Source organism: Taudactylus pleione, unplaced genomic scaffold (genome assembly GCF_031769625.1).
Source record: "Taudactylus pleione unplaced genomic scaffold, aTauple2 ptg000345l, whole genome shotgun sequence".
NCBI lineage: Eukaryota > Metazoa > Chordata > Amphibia > Anura > Myobatrachidae > Taudactylus > Taudactylus pleione.
This window is the reverse complement of record NW_028284746.1, coordinates 474,625-499,696: the sequence shown is the minus strand read 5'-3', so window position 1 is coordinate 499,696 and position 25,072 is coordinate 474,625. Positions and strand designations below refer to the sequence as shown.

The following is a 25,072-nucleotide window of genomic DNA, read 5'->3' as shown; positions in this document are numbered from 1 at the left end:
AAGCAACAAAACCGTTGCTATTGGTGTAGTTTGGGGCCATTTTTTTTTTAAACCCCAAAGAAGGACATGTAATTATTGGACTAAGTCAAGCTAAATGGAAACTTCCAGTTGCCTAATTAGTCATTGGGGGAGGATGCCCAAGGGTTTCTATATGGCGTGTTAACATTTTAACCTTAAAATAGTTATACCCTACCATTTCTCACCCCCAGGAAGGTTGAATGGAAAAATGCTAGTTTACGCCGACTGGTTCAATAAAAGTTTCTAATTACAAAGTGAATTTACTGAGAAAACAGCAATTTGCATATAATTGGATTGACCCCATAAACTGAAGTGTGTGAGTGTATTTATCTTATTATGATGATCAGTGATGAGCAACAGGTAACCTTCCAAGCCTTTACTTGTAGCCCCAAGGTCCCTCTAGGTTTGTTGTAGCTTATATTGGGGCAGATGTATGAAGCTCTGGAAAGTGATAAAGTGCAGAGTGATAAATGACCAACCAATCAGCTCACAACTGTCATGTTACAGGCTGTTTGAAAAATGACAGGTGGGAGTGGATTGGTTGGTCGTTTATCACTCTGCACTTTATCACTTTCCAGAGCTTCATACATCTGCCCCAATGTTTAAAAAGCCTACTGATTTGTTATTAGAGAGGTGCCTCTTGTCTATCACATTAACGTGTTACTTAGCCTTCAGCTGGGCACATACTATACGATGTATCATATACGGTTTCCAATGAAGATCGGAATGATATATAGTACAATACATCATATAGCGTGTAAGCCAATCTGTCGTTCATCACATCGTCCCACCTGCTGTCCTGCACGGCAGACGAGATGATGCAATAAACAACGCAGTGATGTTACATGCAGTATTTAACAATACATTGCGCTGTCGTTCGCCGTATCATGCAGTGTGTATGGCGCGTGTGCAATGTATCGTTACATCAGTCGCCGCATTGCACCATCGTATGGCGTGTACCCAGCATAACAGCAATAGGTAATGGGGCCACACGAAGTGTATCAGTTTGCCATTCCCTGACCTAGGCAATATAGAATTAAAAAAGTAAAAAGACAAAAAAACAAAAGTTGGACTTTAAGCCTTTTTGGATTTTCTCACTAAAGACCTTTAATAAATCTTATCCAGGAAAACATCAAGACTAGAATCAGGCAACACAGAGTCAAATGGAAGCCACGGATGGACATTCCTGTTACCTGGAAAACATTGTGAAGCACTGTGGTTACATCGTTCTCCTTCACGAGGAGTTTACTTAAATTTTTCATTCTAGGATTATCGGATTCCTCCAGGTAACGATTCCGATTTTCTTTTAGGGTTGCAAATTGTGTCAGCATTGTAGAGGTACTCTCTGCAAGTTCTGTTACCATAATGGTAGAAAGAGATAAAACGTTAGTAAATACGTGCTACAACTACGTAATAATAGTCATAATATATACACAAATGTAGTTCCTAGACGAGATGAGATGGTGTTTTTGACAAACATTGTATTTCATTTAAAAAAAAAAAAGTTTAATATTATTTTCGATTAACAATTAAACATATTACTGATATTTAGAAAGCACTAGCATTATCTGCAGAACTTTACAATTAAGAACAGATTATTATTAGGGTGTATCAATAAACAAAGGGGCTGATTCAGCTAAGACCACTATTGTGATTACACACGCAATTACCCGATTGTTGCATTCTGCGCATGCATCGCAGTGCGCGAACACTCCACTGTGATCGGGAATGCGATCGCAGTGACTACGCAGAGTGATGGACAGTATCAGGGGTGTGCATAAATTAGCCACTGCGATGCCATACGCAGCTTGGGCTTCCACTGCGTGCGATGAGATTAGCGATTCTGAGTAAGGTCAGACCTTGTACAAGTGTCCGTGAGGCTCCCATTGTACTCAATGTTACCGATGGTTTAGCAGCTTTGTTAAGTATTACGGATGTGTGTAAGGTAAAGGTGGTGTCCTTATGTTAGGCTGCGATGGCATTGCGAATGCAATCATTAGCATATCATCGCAGGGACACTGCGTGCATAATCGCTATTGCAATCCCTGCTGACTCAGGCCCAAAGTTGTAAGAGGGTTCGGATTCCAAGCTTACAGTCTACAGGTAATTAGAAGAACTTTGATACATGAGGTTTAGTCCAGGTTGATAGCAATGAGAAAAGTGCTTAGTGGTGACCCAATAACACAGCAATGAGGATTTGGGGGGTTAGTAGCAGTTTGAGTGTCTATTGACATTTCTATAGCACACATATTCCGTAGTGCTTTACAGAGAATATGTGGTTATTTGCATCCATGCCCCAGTGAGGCAGTGTATATTTCCTGCCACATGTACACAAAGACAATTTTTTTTTTTTTTTTCAGAATCCAAATAACCTACCAGTACCATGAGGAAACCCACGCAAACACAGGGAGAACATACAAACTCCACAATTAGCATCTCGGCAGAAATCAAACCCAAGACCCCAGTGCTGTGAGGCAGTGATGCTAACCACTACACCAAGTGTGCTGCCTGTATTGAAAGATAATCAATTTAAGGGACAGCCAGCCCTGCAGCGATACGGTGCGTTCATTAACCCTCCAGTCAATGTGAACTACTCTTCAAAAAAAAAAAAAACAACGATCTGCTTGCTAACAGCTAGAGACAGGAAAAGAAACAGGGGAAGAGGAGGAGCTCTATTATATGCCATCCTAGGGAGTTTCTTAAACTACCTGTCTCTACCTATATAGAATGGCTCTGACCCATGGTTGTCATGGAGAAGGGAGATTATATAAATTTATTAAAAACAAAAAAAGAAAGGCATAAATACACAAAAAAAAAAAAAAAAAAAAAAAAGAAAGGCACATTGGACAATAGAAGTATACAGAAAATAGTGAGTGCAATAGTCCTGAAGACGTGTATATAGATGCAAAGAGTGCACAGAGGTGTGCAGCACAGGCACCTGCCGGCTTTGGGATTTTAATTTGAAAAGATAACAGCCTAATAACTAATGCAAAGTCTACTCAGATAAAGCCAAAGACACATGCACAAAGATCAAGTAAGATCAAAGTTTGAGAAGAGCTTACGCATTCTCTTCTTCCTGACTTCCATCACTTGTTCCTCTAAATCACTTATCTCCTAGAAAACAAAGTATGAGGAAGGTTGTCATACATTCAGGTTCCTCCCAAATAAATTGGGTTTCTATGAAAAGGGGTGAATAGGAAAGGTGTGGTGTGGTCCACAACAGTCATATGGTCATGGTATTTTAGTAGCCCAGTTCAGAAAATCAAAGCAAATGACAGTTATGGTGTTATAAGTAACACCAAACATGGCCTATAAGTTCTGCGGCCAAGCACTATTCATCCCCACATCCACTGTGTGGGGACAGCAGAGGAAAGTCTGGACTTGCCCTCATCTCCACTGGAACTACCCTGTGCCTCACGCATCCATATCCATTAGCACTAAGCAATCAGAGGCCTATATGATTCCAAGACTGTATTGATACTAGGAGACATACTGCACAAAGATAACCAACCTCTAATAGACATATTTTACAGGAAAATAACCAACCACGTATTGTACAGCAGAGGTTTTCAACAAGCGGCCCACCAGCTGCTGTGGAACTACACATCCCAGCATGGATGCGTAGTTAAACAGCAGCTGGAGGACAACAAGCTAAATACCCCCTATTGTAGAGAGATGACGGTAACAGCCAGCCACCTGTTGCACTTATCCAAAATGAAACAAAACCACACATTACAGTCCTGGAGCGCAACATCTGACCAACAGGCACTGGCCAGGCAGCACACGGTGATCTCGAGTCACTTACCTTCTGTGACTGTATTATCAGAGAGCCAAGGTCCGTACTGTGATCAAGCGTCTCACAGAGTAACCTATAAAAAAAGTTCATATCTAAGTAATCTTTTATAGTTTCCCAAAATATAGCAAGTCCCCAAATAATCTAGCTTTTCAGTAGGCGCACAAATTCCACATTGAGATAAACAGGCATATACCGTATATACTCGAGTATAAGTCGACCCGAATATAAGCCGATTTACCTAATTTTACCCCCAAAACTAGCTGTTATCTTGACGACCCAAGCCTTCAGGATAATGGAACTTATCAGCATAAGCAGTTGCATGTATAACAATTTACAATGTAAATACAGCATGTTTATAAACTTCCTGTGAGTTAATTATCTTCCTTTACTTGGTAGGTGTATACAGAATACTTACTGCGACTCTGTGCTCTTCTCAAACATCTTATCATGCATTACATCAGCTACATGTAATCTGTAAAAGAAAAATAGCTCAAACCATTTCATTGGCACCAATTTAATATTTTATGTTGCCTAAAATAATTTAAAGGCAATACAATATCTACTGACAGGATCACCAGAGGTTCTGTGGGACAGGAGGAGATATCCACCCACACAGAGAAGAAAAGGATTGTGGGAAAATGCAGAGGGGCTGCCTTGTGGAGACAGCTCAGGTGAGGGCTAACAAGGCAGACCTACATTCAGTCTGCATGTTGAATCAGTCCAAGGAGAACTGGCAGTTACAGAGCCCAGTGTGCCTGGAGGCCATTGGGGTCTAGGGGGCCTGAACCCTGACCTTTAAGAGGCAGGGAGGACAGAGAAACTCAGCCTGTACATTGAACAGCTAAACTGCAGGCTAAAGTAGCTAGAGCCTATACCTGTAAGAGACACGGAAGGCCTCCAGGACTGAGCTGTGCTTTGTGTAGCTGTGGCAGCCAAGCCAAGCTGGTGACAGACCTGCAGAGAAGCAGGCAGAGACTTTATTGGCAGACTAGCTGCCCAAAGTAGTCAGGGGCGAAGTAGTGAGTCAGTGCCCTGAAAGTGGGCTAGGCATTGGTTATGCAGGAGCAGCCCCCTAAAGCTTTTAATTTTTATCTAAATATTAGTTAAATTTATTTTCAATGAGCTTTTCTCCAGAGCGGCAGCGATGGGCTGTCTGTACAGACGCCCACGCTCCTTCTCCCTGCTGGACGCCGCGATGCCAGCACTGAACTGGGGATCGCGGCGGGGGAAGCCAGAGTCTGTACTAGCCAGACTCTGGTTTCCCCCGGGACTACTGCTGGAGACGCCGGGGAGATCCAGGTAAGCCGCGCACCGCTGATTAGCGGCGGTGCGCGGGTTCCTTTTAAAAATGCAGTCCCATGCCCCCGGTTCTAGGGGACAGACCGGGGGTGCTAGCGGTGGGCTCCCCCTCCAGTGGAGGCATACCCCGCCAGACCACCAGGGTGAATAAGGCAAGCGGGATGCCGGCAACCTTGGGGGTTAATATGCTAGCCAGGGGAGGAAGCCTTCCCTGTTTAGCGGCTCCTCCCCTCAGCTCAGCGCGCCTTTCAGCACGTAGTCTGGCGTCGCTGAGCTGCAGATACTCGGCCACTCCTCCTCTGAGGTCTCCAGCGGCCATTTTCTCTGTGGCAGTGCAGATACTCAGGGAGCACACGGACCGGTCCCCCGTGTACCTCTCCCCCGACAAGGACAGTGTACACAGCACTATAGCCCTCCCAGACACTGAATCTGGGCAGGTTGATTGTAGTGGAAAGGTGCAGTGAGTATATCTTCCTGCATGGTATGTAACTTTTGCTAGTGCTGCCTGTCTGTGCTAATTTCTACTTACTGTCAGCTTATACTTATCCCTTTCCTTCTCCTACAAGCCCTACAGGTGTGCGGGGGAAGGGTGTTTCTACTGACCTCACTTATATAGATCACGTATTTGTGAGGTCCGTCATACGGTTGTGTGCTACACAGTACCATATTGTGGGCTGTTGTCCAGCACACTGGTGAGTGCGCACGTTTTCTTCCTATGTCATAACTGTATATTTAATTATATAGTCGGTCATGTCTGAGGAGGAGATTGAGCACTCCGTGGCTCCGGTATTGTTCTCCTGCAGGCGCTGTTCTGCGGGAGTGGATAGGGAGGATTTGTCACAGGACGGCCTGTGCGGACGGTGCCAGGCGATCCCTGGTACGTCTAAACCTCCTATGTCGCAGGAGCCACCAAGGGCGATGTTTTCCCAGGTGCTGGTGTCCATCACGGACCGTCTGTCGGTCCAGACTGCCGTCCCTACTAGGGCGTTGCCCCAGCCTATCATCCCCCTTTCCCCGGGTGTCCCACAATTATTGCACACTCCCCCGGGGTCTCAGCCTGTTGGTCCCTATGCGGGGTTGCCAATGTATATACAGTCCACCCCGGTGGCGCAGCAGGCTGTGGTGCAGTTTCAGGCTCCTGTGGCAGCTCCTCCACCCTGGGTGGATGCGCTTTCCCACACTGTCCAAGATTTGGCAGCAGCATCTTCGGCTTTTCAGTCGATGTTGCGCAGTGACGTGCCCTCCAGGGCGTCTAAACGCACAGTTATGGCGCAGGCTGCGCATTTTTCAGACTGAGGGGTCCTCGGATGATGGCGAGGTGCAGGATGACTCAGCCTCAGATGCCTCAGTCCAGGAGGTAGACACTAAGTCTTCCATCAATGTGCGGGCTCTGGTTAGGGCGGTGCGGGCCATTCGGATTGAGGATGAGGCTCCCGCTCCCAAGTCGAGGTATCCTAGTTTTAAAAAAGCTAAGGTTACTTCTGCAGCGTTCCCTGTGTCTGGTCAGTTGACTGATCACATGGCGGTGGCCTGGCAGACGCCCAGTAAGCGATTCCTGCCACAGAAGCTGTTGGAGTCCAATTATCCGTTTCCGGAGGCGCATTGTAAGAAATGGGAAACTCCGCCTGCGGTTGATTCCCATGTAACACGCCTCATCAGGAGTGCTACTTCGCCATTGCCGTCTATATCCTCGCTGAAGGATCCTACGGACAGGAAGGTGGAGACTTGTCTAAAGTCTATTTATTCTCTATCAGGGGCTGTAGCCCAGCCGTCCATGGCCATCTCCTGGGTGGCCAAGGCCATTGAGGGTTGGGCCAACGCCTTGGAGGATAAGTTTACGGATGAAGCTCCGGATGTCCAGAGGGCGTTGTTAGGACAGATGAGAGATGCCGCTTCCTACATTGGAGAAGCATCTTTGGATGCTAGCTTGCTGACCTCTAGGGTTTCGGCGGCAGCAGTGTCTGCTCGCAGATCCTTGTGGTTGAGGTACTGGAGAGCAGACGCTGATTCAAAGAAAGGCTTAGAGGCCTTACCTTTTAATGGAGAGTTACTATTTGGTCCGGACTTGGACAAAATAGTAGATAGCCTGGCAAAGTCCAAGTCAGCCTTCCTCCCTTCAGCTACGACACCTGCTAAGGTACGGAGCTCGGCCTTTCGCTCCTTTCGGGTTCAGGGCAAGGCAAAAGGTCAGTCCTTCCCGAGGCAGTCCGCAACCAAGACCGCCTCAAAGCCAAAGAAGCAAGCCTGGAGTGTTAGGCGCCCTTCTTCCAAGCAAGAAGATAAGCCTTCGGCATGATGGGGTGGGCCTCCCTCTGGGGGACCTCAGAGTGGGAGGCGGACTTCTTCAATTCGCCCAGTGCTGGCACAATACCACCACGGATGCCTGGGTGCGAGAAGTGGTCTCCCAGGGGTACGCCCTGTCTTTTCGGCACAGGCCGCCTCGCCAGTTTTTTTGCACGAGTCCTTCTCAGGACAAAACCAAGGCCTTGCAGGTTCAGGAAGCCATAGAGGCCTTGCTGACGGCAGGGGTCATTATATCCGTGCCACAATCTCAACGTGGGATGGGGTATTACTCTACGCCGTTTCTGGTGCAGAAACCCAATGGCTCTCATCGCCCCATCCTCAATTTGAAGTCCCTGAACAGATTTCTCAGGGTTCCCAAATTCAGGATGGAAACTTTGCGTTCCATCATTCTGGCGATGGAACCGGGGGATTATATGGTCTCCCTGGATATCCAGGACGCCTACCTCCATGTGCCTATAGCAACATCGCACCAACGGTTTCTGCGGTTTGCTATTCTCCACAACCACTACTAATTCAGGGCTCTACCCTTTGGCCTCTCCACGGCGCCAAGGGTATTTACTAAGGTGATGGCGGTCATGGCAGCTCACCTTCGGAGCCAGGGGATACGGTTGCTACCGTATCTAGACGACCTCCTCTTGCTGGCAAGCTCCCCGGAGGTACGGATCCAGCTTCTCCACCTGACGGTCGCTTGTCTACAGGCGCACGGGTGGTTGATCAACTGGAAGAAGTCCTCCCTCATTCCATCACAGCGGATGGTTCATTTGGGGGCCCTTCTGGACTCTCGTCAACAACGGATTTTTCTGACTCCAGAGAAGGTCTCCTCCTTACAGCTGCGGATTCCCAGTTGTCGGAGCAGGGGCAGAGTGTCGGTGCACTCAGCGATGAGAGTTTTGGGGTCCATGGTGTCGGCATTCGACATGGTGGAGTTTGGCCAGTTCCATTCCAGGCCCCTGCAGAGGCTGATCCTTTCGGAATGGAACGGATTGCCACACAGGATCCGCTCTCAGATGCTGGTGTTGTCCTCGGAGGTGCGTCTGTCCCTGGCCTGGTGGCTACAGACGGCTCATCTCCTCGAGGGGCGCCCCTTTTGGATCCCGGAGTGGGTTCTGCTCACGACAGATGCCAGTCTCCGGGGTTGGGGGGCGGTGACAGGCTCCTTGTCACTTCAGGGTCGTTGGTCGGCGGAGGAAGCGATTCTTCCCATCAACATCCTGGAACTGCGGGCAGTGTACAGAGCCCTGCAGTCGTCCGGCACAGCTCTTCACGGAAGGGCCGTTCAGGTGCAGTCGGACAACGCCACCACGGTGGCGTACATCAATCACCAGGGAGGGACTCGCAGTCGAGCTGCGATGTCGGAGGTGTCCCGCGTCCTGGCTTGGGCGGAGTGCTATCTTCCAGCTCTCTCAGCAGTCTTCATCCCGGGAGTCCTCAATTGGGAGGCGGACTTCCTCAGCCGTTACAACGTGCATCCCGGGGAATGGTCGCTTCATCCGGAGGTATTCCAACTACTCGTGGACAAGTGGGGGCTGCCGGAACTGGACCTGATGGCGTCCCGTCACAATCACAAGCTGCCCGTATACGGGTCAAGGACAAGGGACGCAGGCACAAGTCTAATAGACGCGCTGTCGGTGAAATGGTTGTTTCACCTGGCTTACTTGTTCCCTCCGATATCTCTGTTGCCTTGGGTCCTGCACAAGTTCAAGCAGGACGGAGGCACACTGATCCTGGTGGCCCCAGCGTGGCCCAGAAGGCCGTGGTACTCCGATCTGCGGAGCCTATCCATCGACGCTCCCTACCTCCTACCTCAACGACGGGTCCTGTTGTCTCAGGGGCCCTGTCTTCACCCGGATCTGGGTCGACTATCTTTGACGGCGTGGCTCTTGAGACAGCCGTCCCGAGGTCTCGGGGCTTTTCTAGCTCCGTTATTACCACCATGCTGAGGGCGCACAAGCCTGCTTCCGCGAGGATCTACCACAGAGTGTGGCACACTTACTTTCAGTGGTGCGAGGCCAGAATATATGATCCCCAGGTTCCGGGTTTCGCGTATTCTGGCTTTCCTTCAGTCGGGTTTGGACTTCGGATTACGTCTTTCCTCACTGAAGGTGCACGTGTCTGCTCTGTCGGTGTGGTTCCAGCGCAGGATTGCTGCTATGCCGGATGTACACACCTTTTTCCAGGGTGTTTTAAGAATCCAGCCTCCCTTTTGTGCCACCTGTGGCCCCGTGGGATTTGGCAGTGGTTCTTCGGGCCTTACAGGGTCCTCCTTTTGAGCCCTTGGAGTCAGTGGAGCTCAAGTGGCTAACTTTTAAAACTGTTTTCCTCTTGGCAATTGCTTCTGCCAGGAGGGTTTCGGATTTGGGGGCGCTTTCCTGTCGTCCCCCTTTTCTGGTTTTTCATCAGGACAGAGCGGTGCTTCGCACTAGTCCTGATTTCCTGCCTAAGGTGGTTTCCAGGTTCCACATTAATCAGGAAATTGTTGTACCAGCCTTTCAGTCGCCTGATCTTTCGGCTGGGGAGGCTTCCTTAGACGTTGTACGTGCACTCCAGGTTTATGTGGACCGGACTAGTTCTGTGAGGAAGTCGGATTCTTTGTTTATCCTCTTTGGTTTTCACAAGAGGGGTTGGCCTGCCAACAAACAGACTCTAGCACGTTGGCTTCGTTCTGTTATTATTGAGGCTTATATGCAGGAGGGTTTACCTGTTCCAGCCTCTGTTAAGGCTCATTCCACTCGGTATGTGGGCCCTTCTTGGGCTGCTAGCCGTGGCGCCTCTGCTGTTCAGCTGTGTAAGGCGGCCACCTGGTCTTCCATTCAGACCTTTTTGAGGTTCTATGCGTCTGACACCTTTGCCTCTCAGGATGCATCCTTTGGGCACCGGGTTCTCCTATCAGCACAGGAGCATCCCCGCCCTTAGTTGGACTGCTTTGGGACATCCCCAAGGTCACCCTGTGGACCCCTATGGACCCTGAAGTAGAAAACAAGAGATATGGTAAGAACTTACCTTTGTTATCTCTGTTTCTACGAAGTCCATAGGGTCCACAGGGCACCCGCCCTGACGCACCTGGCTTCATATGGGCTCTGTGACTGGTCACCGGTTTTCCGTCTCTCATTTCTGTGAGTATGGTTCTTGTGTGTTCCAGTCTTCCTTCTCACTGTTTCGTCTCCTCCTCCGGCCTGGGCTGCTTACCAACTGAGGTGCCTGTGGCTTGGGGGCAGGGTATAGGGGAAGATGGACACAAGTTCATCCTGGGAGCAGCTGAAAGCTTTAACTCCGTGGTGCCCGCGGATCCAGCTATACCCCAAGGTCACCCTGTGGACCCTATGGACTTCGTAGAAACAGAGATAACAAAAGGTAAGTTCTTACCATATCTCTTGTTTTCCCTCTTATCATTAATTAAATTCACTCTCTGGCAGAGTAACTAATGCTGGGTACACACTTGTCAATATACCGTTCAATGAACGAAAGATCACTAGTGCATCGGCGGGTGTGTACCCGATATGTCGATGAACAAAATAGTCAGACACACACACACACACACCAGGTTGGTCCTGCAGCATAGCAGATGCCGGTATATCGTACATCTGCATGTGTGTACTGGCAATACACTGACCACCCGTAGACTGGCCACAGGGACTGCCAACACTGACATCACAATTGGGAGGGCAAGTTTAAATAACCCCCAGTTGCGATGTCTGGCCAGACATATCGAGCAGCCGATTGTTAGTTTTGTATAGCTGGGTCAGGTAAGTGTGTGCTTAGCTTAATAGTACCAGTTCCTCAAGGCTCTGGCTCTTCTGTATAGATCTAGCCCAGACCACAGCATCATCTCTTCTGACCAGTCACATGTCTACAACAATCATTTCCTCTAATCTCGATATGGAGGTCCTCCACTAGGATGTTCTACCCTCCCATTGCAATCTTTAAACAGATCCTACTCAGCAGAGGGAGAAGATTTAGGGCTGTAGCCCACCACAGCACGGTATATATATATCCTTATTTCATACTTAAAAAATTTATACTCTGTAAATTACCACTACTGCTCCCATCAGATGCTGTTTTATTGATTGCCTCAGCACAGTTTTGAAAAATTTATACTGGGTAAATTACCACTACTGCTATACTAAGAGCAATTTCTATAAAGGAAGTTAGGAATGTGTGAATCTGTGTTGGCCTCCCCCCTTCTCACAAATTGTTTATATTACACTTCATTGCATCCCAATTTAGTGTGTGTTTGAGCTTTCGGGGTGGGGTCCCAATCAGTGAGCACAAAGACACGTTTGTAACTTTAGTTGTTACTGCTCACTCAGGCTGCATAGCCAGTGGCTGCCATAGTCCGTGTTAAGATTCAAAGTGTTCAGATTAGAAGTGGAATTACAATTTGATAACTAAGTCGGAGTTAAACTGGAGTAAAACTAAGGGAAAACAAAGGCAAATCCAGAACACTTTCTAAACGACAACAAGCAACTTACTTATGTGAATTAACAAAATCCCCATCTTCTGCTGTATGCATATCCAGGCAACTACTTACTGCACTCACTGCTTGGACACTACAAATACTTCCCCATCTGCGAACTGCTCTTGTGGATTGATCTTTGTTGATCATAACACTTCGGACTGGATCAGCTCGGGTATATTGTAATTTTGTCCTCATACTACATACATTCAAATTTGTATTGCCTTTTCCAATTGTGTCCCATCTATCCACTTTAATAATTTGTTTAATAACTAATTCCTGCACCCACTACTCACACACCTCTCCTTTATATATCACTTTTGGAGCTGCGCTCATACATTAGCAGCACTGTTCTTTTACATGTATTTTTGAACATTTAACAACTTTAATCCACACAGCCTCCACATCACACAGCCTCCACATCACACAGCCTCCACATCACACAGCCTCCACATCACACAGCCTCCACATCACACAGCCTCCACATCACACAGCCTCCACATCACACAGCCTCCACATCACACAGCCTCCACATCACACAGCCTCCACATCACACAGCCTCCACATCACACAGCCTCCACATCACACAGCCTCCACTCCAGTTTTCATCTCATGTATTACCTTGTCCACAGCATGAACACCCTTACTTCACACACCCCCCATATTCTATGGCCACATAATCCTCTACCCACTCTTGTCTCCTCCACTTGTTGTTCCCCCTTTTTTCTCCCATCAGTCTGCTTCCAACCCTCTGCTTCTTTCCCCCCCTTTCCTGTCCCTCCACTCTCAACCACCTCCCTCCCTCCATGGCCTTGTTACCCCACCACTATGCCCTCTTGGTTCTGCCTGTCACCCCCAGGGCTGCCAAGAGAAATTCTGGGCCCGGGCACTGCAACATCCTGTGGGACCACAGCATGTATGGCTGCACCCATTTCTGAGTGGGTCTAGCATGTGATATGCACCCACTCACAGGAGCATGGCATAGCACCCAGCAGCTGGGACTAAAGTAGTCACTACTGTATTAGGATGGCAGGACGGTCCCATAATAGCTGCATATTTTATCAGGCTGTATATAGACGCTAAATGTAACACACAATCATTTAAGTGCTACAACTTTATTTTGTACATCTCCCATGTAAATAACACAAACAATCTATTTTCTGTCATAGAGATAGATGTATGAAGGACTTAATTTTTACATAACATCAGGTCATCTTATACACACACATTCCGCAGCACATATCCTAACCCACTGCTCCATGCTCCTTCCTCACTACCTACCCCATCTGTGTCGCCCGTTTGTCTGCCCTTTCCCTTTAGAATGTAAGCTCACACGAGCGGGCCCTCTTGACTCATGTGCTTCTCCTCCCCCCTACGTATAGTATCATTTACTCCTAACTCCCCACAACTGCTCCTAACACTTGGTTGCTCATGTCCTGCTGCTTGTGTTTGCAGCTATGTTTATAACCATGTCCTTGTCCTGCATTGTTTTGTATTACTATTAACTGTTTTTCTTGAGTGCTCATTAATGTACTGTGTAAGGCGCTGCGGAACCTTTGTGGCACCATATAAATAAAGGATAATAAAATACTAGAAAGCTTTAGGTTCCTTGGCATTCTAAAAGGTAGAAAAGGGAATGCACATGGGATGGAGTCACTTACCTGTCTAGCAGTAATCTCTTGTTGCGGAACAATGTTCTCAGTTTTTCAACATCTTTTTCAAGATTTCGAATTCTGCAAAAAAACCCCAAAAAACTGAATTTTGTCTATGTACTTTGCTACACTTATAAAATAAAAATATATAAGAGTTGCATTGTATCATAAAGACATACAGCACAGCTTTATCCTTATTACAGTATTACTATTAAAAACAATTATAATTTCAAAAGTTGAAGTCATAGGTTGGTTATATTTTATCAGAGATAGAACAGCACCCAGATACAGATGTATGAAAGGTAAAATGAAATAACACTTACACCTCCATCATATTTTCCTCTGTAAGTAATTCAGGTGAAAAATCTTCTACCGAAACTTCAACTGCAAATAAATAATGGAAGTCATAAAATGTGACAAGTAAAATGTATCTGTACTAGAAGATATGATATTAACAGCTAGACAGTCCCCGAATACATTATATTCTTGTAGGAGAGCGCTCTCAGTTACAGACAGTCCTGGAATACATTTTATTCATGTATTCATGTAGGAGAGCGCTCTCAGATACAGATCATAGGGCCGTATTCAATTAGCTGCAGTTTTTCACCAAAAAAGTAGATATTTTCGCGAAAAAAAACAAAAACTGTAGAAGTTCTCCTACCCAGACCAGGCGAAAAAAAAAATGCAAAATCCCTATTTTTTGCTAAAAATTTGGGGATTTCTTTCAGAACCCTTTGGACAACCCCCCAAATGATAAATTATCCCCCCAAAAATTCGTAAGTTGCGCACTTTGGCGAAAAATGACCACGCAATTTTGAGTGAAAAAAATGTAAAAACTGTTGACAATGAATCAATTTTTTTCCAGGAAATTACTGTTCCACGTAAATTGGGGGTACATTAAAATGGGTGCAAGTATATTTTCGTGTCGTACAAACGCAAATTTTAAAACCGTAAAAAAATGCCTGCTGCGACCGCGTGCAATGTTTAAAATACATCACACATCCATACCGTCCCCCGAAAAATCAGACCCAATATATTAAAACCAATATTGATAGTTTTTCTTCTTTTTTTATCCAAAATTTGCGTGGAAGTTTTTCGCCAAAGTGCGCAACTCACAAGTTTTTTGAGGGGTCATTTATCATTGGGGGGGGCGGGGTGGAGACGGGGAGGGGGGTGTCCAAAGGGTTCTGAAAGAAATCCACACAATTTTAGGCAAAGATAGGGATTATGCTTTTTTTTTTTTCTGCCTTGTCTCGAATGGAGAAAACATCGCCTTTTTTTGGCGAAAAAAAAACGGCCGTTTGACGCTAATTGAATAAGGCCCATAGACTACATTATATTTATGTAGGAGAGCATTCTCAGATACAGACAGTTCCAGCATACATTATACTCATGTAGGAGAGGGTTCTCAGATACAGATCATAAAATAAATTACATTCATGTAGGAGAGCGTTCTCAGATACGCACAAGGCATTGCATGTATTGACTGATGTATACTTATAAGAGACACAGGAAAAGGATTTGCATATAGAACATTGCAACTGTGCTTAAATATATTAACTAATTTGCATAGTAGGAGAATCTGCAAAACCTGCATTGATGATACCAAAGTGATATACTATAAGTTAGTGCAGCTCAACAAATACTGGTCGTGACAGCGACTAAACTTTTAGTCCTGGCGAAAACATTGTAGAAGAGCCAGGTTCTTTTAAAATAAAGCTAAACTTTTACAAAAACAAACAAAAAAAAATCAAAAAATCAAAGAGCTCCTCCAGAGGTAGCTGCTGATGCATGAAGTGTGCCCGTCACATGAGGATGAATGCAAGCCCGCATCCAATCAGTATGGCTCCTCCCTTCTGCCCACAAAATGCCTCCAAGTGGCTGTCTCGAGTCCGACAGGTCCTTCTCCCTGTGGTTGCAGCTGTACACTACCAATCCCAGAGCAAGAACTTCCTTCTCTACTATGGTCCCTTCCGGCAAGTCTCAGCCGCGGGGGACAGTAGACGAGCAATCCCTCTTGCACAAAAACTGGGCTCTGAACTCCAAGGCAGCTGGTGATTGGTTGTATTTGGCTTCGTTTGAAAATCCATCCCCTATAACAGAGGTTCCCAAACTTGGTCCTCAAGGCACTCTAATGCTGCATAACAACTTGAACAAACACAGATATCGTTGATAGATTTCCCTCCAACTCTCTGTAGTGCAGGTCAAACGATTTTGGTTGTACACACTGATAGATATCTATGATAGATATCTTAAGGTGCATACACACACAAAGATTATCTGTCCAACCAGACTAGTGGATTGGTTGGAATGAAAATCTGGTAACGTATGGGAGTAACTGATGATCAGCAATTTGCTCCTAAATGCCAGAAAAGAGATGAAAATGGCAGTCAGACAAGTTTGTTAAATGTTTGATCTAAACAATTTGTTCAAACAGTATTTGTCCATTTTCCGGCATTTGGGAGCAAATTGCTGATAGTCCTTTGCTTTCATACGTTACCAGATTTTCATTCCAACCAATAAACTAGTTGGCTAGTTGGACAGATAATCTTTAGATGTGTTGCCAGCTTAACAGTCGAGGTTTTAAGGATATCCATGCTTGACCACAGTGGACTTAACCATGGATCTCTCCAAAACCTGTACTGTTGGGGTGCCTTGAGGAATGTGTTTGGGAACCTCTGCCCTATAATATTATATAACTGTGGACACTATGGTGTAGTATACTGTGAATTCCACTGAGCATGTAATAAATATATGGGGCTGCTTTTGTTCCTTTATACATGACTTTTACTTAGTTATATAAGAAATACTTATGTTAATTAGTTTTAAATAGAGGAGTCCTATTTGTCTATTACATGCATATTGAAGGACAGTTGTTTTTACTGCAAGAATGTCAATTAAATAAATTCATATTATTTATAACTTGTGATATTTATAATAAATATTATTTTACAAAACCAATTCCAATAGTTATTTTGAATGCGCCATCGTCACTACAATTCATATATATTGAGTCATTATTATAGCTCTTTTTGGGAGCGTGCTTATATAGATTTGATCAGTATGGAGATAAACTCCAATGAATTCAGTGTACCCTGACAATAACACCTGCATTTACAAATCATAGTCCAGCAAACGGTATCATTGTCTCTAGGACAGGAGGACAATACTCTTAAAATTGTGGCATTCTAAGGTAACCGAACGACACATTAGACTGAACCAGTTACACACAGTGTACACAGCTATTGAGAGAATGCAGTACCTCAAATATAAACCAGGCCTCATGAATATTAGTCAAGTAAAGTCAGATAGTTTAGACCTAGTTGACCAAGAACTGCAATTTAAAACACTCACATAACCTCCCGAAGAGATGAAGGACAATACTGTGGCTATGTTAGCACTGTTCAAGTTTTCCATTGATAGGCCAAAAGCTACAACACACTGACGTGCCAGATCCTGTACAAATTATGCCATATAATGCTGTGGATATTATGAGAAACAGTAGTGTCCCACATCAAAGTATTACAGTATACCTGCATCAATCCTTTTCTGAAGCTCACACTTCCACTGTGTCAACTGTTGGCAGCGTCTACCAAAGAAATAAGAAAATAAAAAGATTTTGAGTCAATGTTATTAAAATACAAGTTGGCATATAACATTCATACATAAGTAAAGCCGGCCACATGCATTCCTGATACTCAGCCAGAGACCTGAGCGCAAGGATTGTGATTCAATTTGTTCAAACACGGCCTAATATTGCCTGTAATATAATAGCTTGTGGGTAGCAAATGTGATGAAACTTCCACGAAGGAGACAAAGATTCCTCTGGGACACCACTATCCATCACCGGAAGCTTTTAAATTACTAAAGGGGTCTATTCATCTATACTTCATGTATACAAAAGTATGTGTGAGTGTTAATTTTCACATGCTTTTATATAAATTAAGTGTCAGGGCCATTTATCAAGTTCCAAGTTTTTCGAAACATGGTGGTGTTACTGCACGTCATCTTCAGATGGCGTACAGTCAACGATGATCTTCACAGGCCGCTGTTTTCACGGCTGCCTGTGAAGATTTACACGGCAGCCACTGCAGCCAGCAGAGGGATCTATTCAGATCTCTCCCTGCTGTAACTGCACTGCAGAGCCCCGGGGGCTAAGGCATACTTGGGGTACCCCCTGGAGCAGTTTTCACTAGTTTTTAAGTTTGTCCCCCAACTTTTTTGTTTTTTTTCACCCCCAAAACTAAAGTACTTATTTGGGTTGTTCAAAAGTATTTTTTAAACTTTGACGCAGTTTACCTTTGGGGGACCTTCCCAAGGCTGCAGGGGTGTTCCCAAAACTTTGCACCCCAAACCTGCACTTTTTCCCAAGGCGAATCTTTTCCGCTGGTTACAAGGCGCAGACTTTTCGCACCTGTGAAAAGACTGCAATTACAAACGGCGGAAAGTTTCCGACAGGCGAAATTACGTCATCAGCGAAAACTTTTCGCCGGCAATTGAATACAGACCTTAAATGGGAGATTGTTCTTGAGGTAGATACTTGGCGCCTTCCCAAAAGAATAGAGTATTGCAGGTATAAAGCATCTATCTACCCTGCTGTGTGTCCTCATCTTCACCTGATCTGACTATGTAAGGCCAATAAATCTAGAAAAGCTGCATGGCACTCTAGACCACTAGGGAATGAGTCTCAACGCTCTGGTCCTATCTTCCATGTACTAAACAATGAGCGCACCAACTCATATTACTGGCATCTGACAGAACTAACCAACTGACTGAGGGCCTGATTCAGAGCCGGATGCTATTTGCGAACGGTCGTTCAGAAAAAGGGGCCAGCTATTTAAAATTGAGCGCTCGCTCTTTGCGGTCTGTTGACGCCTCTATGTCTGAGCGAGCGAACGAAACTTGCGCTCGCTATTTTGTAAAGACGCCCCCTGGCCGTTCGCATCATACGTCATCTCCGCTATTTATTAGATTAATCGGGTACATCGAAAGGAGGTGGTGAGCAGAAATCATGCATTCACCCCCGAACTGCAAATAATTGAATAGCTGCTGTCGAATGCTCATTATTTAAGGTGCCCATACATCTGACCGGTATTTCCGTGATCCTGCAACACGATCTGCCGGGTGGAAACGCCGGCCAACATCGATGTTCAGCGATCTGTCGTAGGATCGCTGAAATATTACATGTTAAATGTCCCCGATTTGACGATCGTGATAATTTTTTGATTGCGATTGTCAAATCAGGTAAATCCAACACGTTGGATTCTGCGATTCCGGGTTGCGGGATCGTGGCAATCCATTGCTGATGGATGGGCCCCATTACAGAAACCCGAACAATAATTAAATTCCACCCACGTGCTAGATTTAATTAGGCGTCCACAATTTATTTCTCTATGAAAAAAGGTGCTGTTTGTGAGATATCCACAAAAACTATTGATCCCCTAAATGTATCGGGGGCCGCAGCAGATCAGAGATACATGCTGTAATCCCCCATTTCTGGCCGCAAAAGCAGCCATTGGTTTCGATAGCGGTTGCTAAAATACCAAATTTACCAAGATCCGAAATGCATAGCTCACAGTAGCCTACGGGCTACACATTACAAACGTTTTTGGAGAGGGCACTGTATGGACATGCCCACTTACACACACAGTCAGCAGACGGCACATGTGCAATATCACTGTACTAGGCGCACATTGCAGGAATGAGCCCCTATCAGGGTCCCTATCCAGGAGATCCTTCATTTCTTATTACCACAATAAATTATCATCATCAAGACCAATCCCCAACAATAAATATGCCTCCTAGTGTTACAAGTTGATGGGATATCTATAGTAGCTTCCATACTTTATACAAGTCCTCAGACTCTAATTTTAATAACTTTGGAAATAATTTGGTGCTTGTGTACTTTACGGACTCATTGCAGAGAGAACCCAAGTGTCCTACACTCATTATTATTATCTATCATGGTAATGTCTAAATCCCCTTCACAGAGAGGACCCCGACGTCATCAGCCAGTGTCCAGTATCATTCCCTACCATCCAAGTGGGCATATAACCTTGTGGCGAGCGTAGAAGCACTGAGCCCGAAGCGCAGTGAGCCCGCGAGGGGACAACTTTCTTCTTTAGGTGGGGACAACTTTCGGCACTTGTGTACGTAAAGTACACAAGTACCATTTAAAACATTCATTGGGTTCTCTCTGCAATGAGTCCGTAAAGTACACAAGTACCAATAATTTCACTGATTCTTGTTTACAGAACTCTAGGTGTAAGAATGAAAAACTATACAAAAAAAATAAAAATATGAGATATGGTAAGAACTTACCCTTGTTATCTCTATTTCTACGAAGTCCATAGGGTTCCACAGGATACCTTGGGGTATAGGTGTGACGTCAGTCGCAGGGCACCAAAGAGTTAAGCTTTCAGCCTCCCAGGATGCACTAGGTCCCCCTCCTATACCCCGCCCCCGGGCCAAGGCACCTCAGTTAGTTACCAAGCCATAGGCCGGAGGAGGAGAAGGAAGAGAGAGAACAAAGATCTGGACACATACAAGAATCACATTCTCACCAGAGGGAGACGGAAAACCGGTGACCAGAGCAAAGCCCATCTGCAGCACAGGTGCGACAGGGCGGGAGTCCTGTGGAACCCTATGGACTTCGTAGAAATAGAGATAACAAGGGTAAGTTCTTACCATATCTCATATTTTCTACTTCAGGGTCCATAGGGTATCCACAGGATACCTTGGGGATGTCCCAAAGCAGTATCCTTTAAGGGTGGGGACGCTCCTGTGCAGAAAGGAGAATCCGCCGCCCGAAGGAAGCATCCTGAGAGGCGAAGGTGTCAAACCTGTAATACCTCACGAAGGTATGGACAGAAGACCACGTAGCAGCCTTGCAGATCTGAACTGCCGAGGCACCACGTCGAGCTGCCCACGAAGGACCCACAGACCTAGTGGAATGAGCCTTCAGAGAAGGAGGGACCGGTAGGCCTTCATGAAGATAAGCTTCAGAAATAGCCATACGGATCCAGGCTGCCAAAGTTTGCTTTGAAGCAGGCCAACCCTTTTTACGGAAGCCAAAGAGGACAAACAAAGCGTCCGACTTCCTAAACGAAGAAGTGCGGTCAACATAAGTCCTTAAGGCCCGCACAACATCCAAAGAGGCCTCACCCACGGAAAGACCCGGTGAGTTAAAGGCCGGAACAACTATTTCCTCGTTAATATGAAACTGGGAAATAACTTTGGGAAGAAACTCGGGCCGAGTGCGGAGCACTGCCCTGTTCCCATAAAAAACCAAGAAAGGGGGTCTACAAGAAAGAGCCCCTAACTCAGAAACACGTCTGGCCGAAGCAATGGCCAGAAGGAAAACAGTCTTAGCTGTTAGCCATTTAAGATCCACTGAGCCCAGTGGTTCAAACGGCGGTCCTTGGAGAGCCCTCAGGACCACAGCCAAATCCCAAGGCGCCACAGGTGGAACAAAGGGCGGCTGAATGCGGAGAACACCCTGCATAAAGGTGCGCACATCCGGGATTGTAGCAATCCTACGGTGAAACCAGACAGATAGGGCCGAAACCTGTACCTTCAAAGAAGCAAGGCGAAGCCCATGATCTAGTCCCGCTTGCAGGAAGGCGAGAATCCGAGACAGACGAAACTCCCGCGGTGCATAACCTCTCGGTCGACACCACTGGAAGAACGTATGCCACACGCGATGGTATATCCTCGCGGAAGACGGTTTCCGAGCTCGTAACATGGTACGCACCACAGAGCTGGAAAACCCCCGGGACCTCAGCATGGCCGTCTCAACAGCCACGCCGTCAAAGACAGCCGAGTCAGGTCCGGGTGAAGGCAAGGACCCTGAGACAGAAGGTCCGGTCGTAGCGGCAACCGCAGAGGAATGTCCACGGACAGACCCTGAAGGTCTGAGAACCAGTGCCGTCTGGGCCACGCGGGAGCTATCAACAGGAGCGTCCCTCCTTCCTGTTTGAATTTCCGGATTACCCGTGGAAGAAGGGAGACCGGAGGGAACAGGTATGCGAACCGGAACGTCCACCGGACGGACAGAGCATCCACCAGAGACGCCCCTTCGTCTCTTGTGCGAGACCCGTACACCGGCAACTTGTTGTTGTGCCGGGACGCCATGAGGTCGATTTCTGGAAGACCCCACCTGTCCACCAGTAGTTGAAAAACGTCCGGGTGCAGGGACCATTCCCCCGGATGAACGTCCTGGCGACTTAGAAAGTCCGCCTCCCAATTGAGCACTCCCGGGATGAAGACCGCTGATATGGCCGGAAGATTGCGCTCCGCCCAAACCAGGATCCGAGAGACCTCTACGAGAGCCGCCCGACTGCGAGTTCCTCCTTGCCTGTTTATGTAGGCCACGGTGGTAGCGTTGTCCGACTGGACCTGCACCGGGCGACCCTGGAGAAACCGCTGTGCCTGCTGGAGAGCATTGAAGACCGCACGGAGTTCCAAGATATTTATTGGAAGCTCCGCTTCTGTCGGCGTCCACCTGCCCTGGAACAAGTGTGGACCCGAAACTGCTCCCCAGCCCCGAAGACTGGCGTCCGTTGTCAACAGGACCCAATTTGGAACCCAGAACGGACGTCCCTTGTTGAGGTGGGTCGTCTGTAACCACCACGTAAGGGACAGGCGAACCTCCTGGGTGAGCACAATCGTCTGGGACTTCAGAGACTGAGTCAGCCCGTTCCACTTGGACAGGATCAGGTGCTGCAGAGGTCTGGAGTGAAACTGGGCGTATTCCACCATGTCGAACACCGACACCATGGAGCCCAGTAACCTCATCGCCGAGTGTAAGGACACCCGGCGGCTGTGCAGACAACTGCGCACCCTTGACTGTAAAGCAGAGATCTTGTCCTCCGTCACGAAGATCCTTTGCTGTCCCGAGTCCAATAAGGCTCCAAGATGCAGAATCCTCCGAGACGGGATTAGAGTGGACTTCTGCCAGTTGATTAGCCAGCCGTGCCGTTGCAGCAGTGCAATGGTCAGGTCCAAGTGGCGCAACAGGAGCTCTGGAGATCCTGCCACCAATAACAGGTCGTCCAAATACGGCAACATGCGGACTCCCTGCAGCCGCAGAGAAGCCGCCATGACCGCCATCACCTTGGTGAAAACACGTGGTGCTGTTGCCAGGCCAAAAGGTAACGCCCGAAACTGGAAGTGGTCGCTGCTGATTGCAAACCTGAGGAACTGTTGATGGCGCCAAAGAATAGGGACATGCAGGTAAGCGTCCTGTATGTCCAATGACACCAAGTAGTCCCCAGGTTCCAGCGCCAGAATGATGGACCGTAGGGTCTCCATCCGAAACTTCGGGACCCGCAAAGACTTGTTGAGTGCTTTGAGGTTGAGAATCGGACGATATGACCCATTGGGTTTCTGTACCAAAAATAGATTTGAATAGAAACCCTGGCCCCTCTGGGAGAATGGAACCGCCACTATAACTCCAGCCTGGAGCATAGTGTGCAATACCTTCCGCAGCTCCGTAGCCTTGTTCCGGTCTGATGGGAGACCCGTGGTGAAGAAGCGAGCCGGGGGTCTGTGCCGGAAGGAGAGGGCGTATCCGTGGGAAACCACCTCCAGAACCCAAGTGTCTGTCGTAGTGGTCGACCAACACTGGGCGAACTGTAGCAGGCGGCCTCCCACCCTGGGATCCCCCAAAGGGAGGCCCGGACCGTCAGGCCGCAGGCTTGCCATCTGGCTTGGGGGCCGGACGTCTGGTACTCCATGCCTGCTTCCGGGGCTTGACCGATTTCTTAGGGCCAGCCTGTCGAGGAAACGACTGTGGTTTGGGCCTGCCCTGGGCCCTAGATGACCGAAAGGACGATGGTCCCGAACCAGAAGGAGCAGCGGCCGACGGGAGACAGGCAGATTTGGCTGCCGCCAGCGTGGCCACAATCTTATCCAGATCCGGACCGAAGAGAACTTCTCCGGTAAACGGCAACGCTTCCAGACCTTTCTTGGAATCTGCGTCCGCCTTCCAGGATCGCAGCCACAAGGTGCGACGAGCAGCTACCGCTGCTGAAGAAATTCTAGACACCAGAGTACTAATGTCTAGAGCCGCCTCGTTGATGTAGGTGGCCGAATCACGGAGATTGCCAATCAACTCCGCCTGATCGGCCGGACAGTCGGATTCAAAAGAAGTCTCTAATGAATCCGCCCAGCGCTCCATCGCTCTGGCAACCCAGCAAATGGCCATAGCCGGCCGTGCTGCCCCCCCAGCAAGGGAATAAGCGGACTTCAGGCAGATTTCTACCTTGCGGTCCGTAGCATCCTTAAGGGAGGACATGGATGGCATCGGCAATGTGGCACTACGGACAAGACGGGTCACGTGAGAATCCACCTGTGGAGGGGATTCCCACTTCGCAAAATAATTATCCGCGAACGGATAAGCCACCGCCAGGCGTCTCTGCGGCTGGTATCTTTTGCCAGGTTGTTTCCACGCCTCCTCTAAATGGTCCACCAACTGACCCGAAAGAGGAAAGACTGTGGCATCGCCCTTCACATCTTTGAAAAAGGCATACTTAGATTTAGCCGCTGGGGGAACTTCGTCCTCAATCACCAAGGCTGTGCGGACCGCCCGAATAAGTCCAGGAATATATACTTTGAACTTAGCATCAGCGTCCTTAGTATGGAGAGGTTCCTGATCGTAAGGATCTAGAATCTCCCCATCATCAGACGTCCCTTCGTCATCCTCATAAGGAGCGGACAGAGACGCCACCGGCCTTTTATGAGACCGCATCACAGACTCCCCTTGCAACACATCCGACAAGTGCTGTACAGAACTCGTCAGGGAGTTAACCCACGCTGGCTCCTGAGAACCCGGGAGCGGGGAAATAGGGAGACTGTGGGGTACCACCAATTGTCGTGGGAACCCCTGCATGGGTGACGACACCACAGACTGCTGGGACAAACCCATCGGAGTAAACGCGGGCTGCGGAGCTAACTGGCCCACTAAAGCTGTTAACGCCTGAGCGAAACAAGCCCAGGGCGGCTCCTGTACCGGTGCTGTAACCGTAATAGGCCGCGCCATGGACAAACACTGCCGGCAAAGGCCCTCCGCGCTACCCTCCCCCTCCGCTAACGGTACTTTGCACGTGGTACACTGTAGCCGGAGGGGAAAATCACTTTCAGACATGATGGCACCACGTATGTGACCTCTCTCACCAATTAAGTATTAAATAGGCGAGAGACCACCCTGCAGCACCGCACCGCAAGGGCTTTAGCAGAAAGAACAGGGACAGTAATAAAGCTGACAGTTTAGAGAAGAAAAGATTACAGGCAGCAGCGCTAGCACAGTCACATACAATGCAGAAAAATAACAATTCCTGCACTAACAGCGCTGATCACTCAACTACACAGACACAGGGCCTGGTAGGACACAGCGCTGCATACACAGACCTGACCACAGCGGAGGAGAGGTATGCGGGGGGACCCAGACCACGATGCTTCCGTCCAGCGCTTCCAGCAGCGTTCACCATGCGTTCTGGAGAAGATGGCCGCCGAGGAGCAGAGAGGAGGCTGGCCTGGGGGAGGAGCGCT

General features: G+C 47.6%; 1 protein-coding gene across 1 annotated transcript in view; it reads right to left on the bottom strand.

Annotated features, from left to right (window-relative positions):
- The window catches only part of CENPH (centromere protein H), a 29,733-nt gene that overhangs the window by 2,584 nt on the left and 2,077 nt on the right, over positions 1–25,072 (bottom strand). The window contains exons 2-8 of the mRNA XM_088444024.1: positions 17,056–17,111; positions 13,846–13,906; positions 13,532–13,603; positions 4,230–4,286; positions 3,824–3,887; positions 3,081–3,132; positions 1,212–1,372 (exon numbers count right to left, since the gene is read on the bottom strand). Coding sequence (XP_088300150.1) covers positions 1,212–1,372; positions 3,081–3,132; positions 3,824–3,887; positions 4,230–4,286; positions 13,532–13,603; positions 13,846–13,906; positions 17,056–17,111 — 523 coding nt within the window. The remainder of the gene's footprint in view (positions 1–1,211; positions 1,373–3,080; positions 3,133–3,823; positions 3,888–4,229; positions 4,287–13,531; positions 13,604–13,845; positions 13,907–17,055; positions 17,112–25,072) is intronic.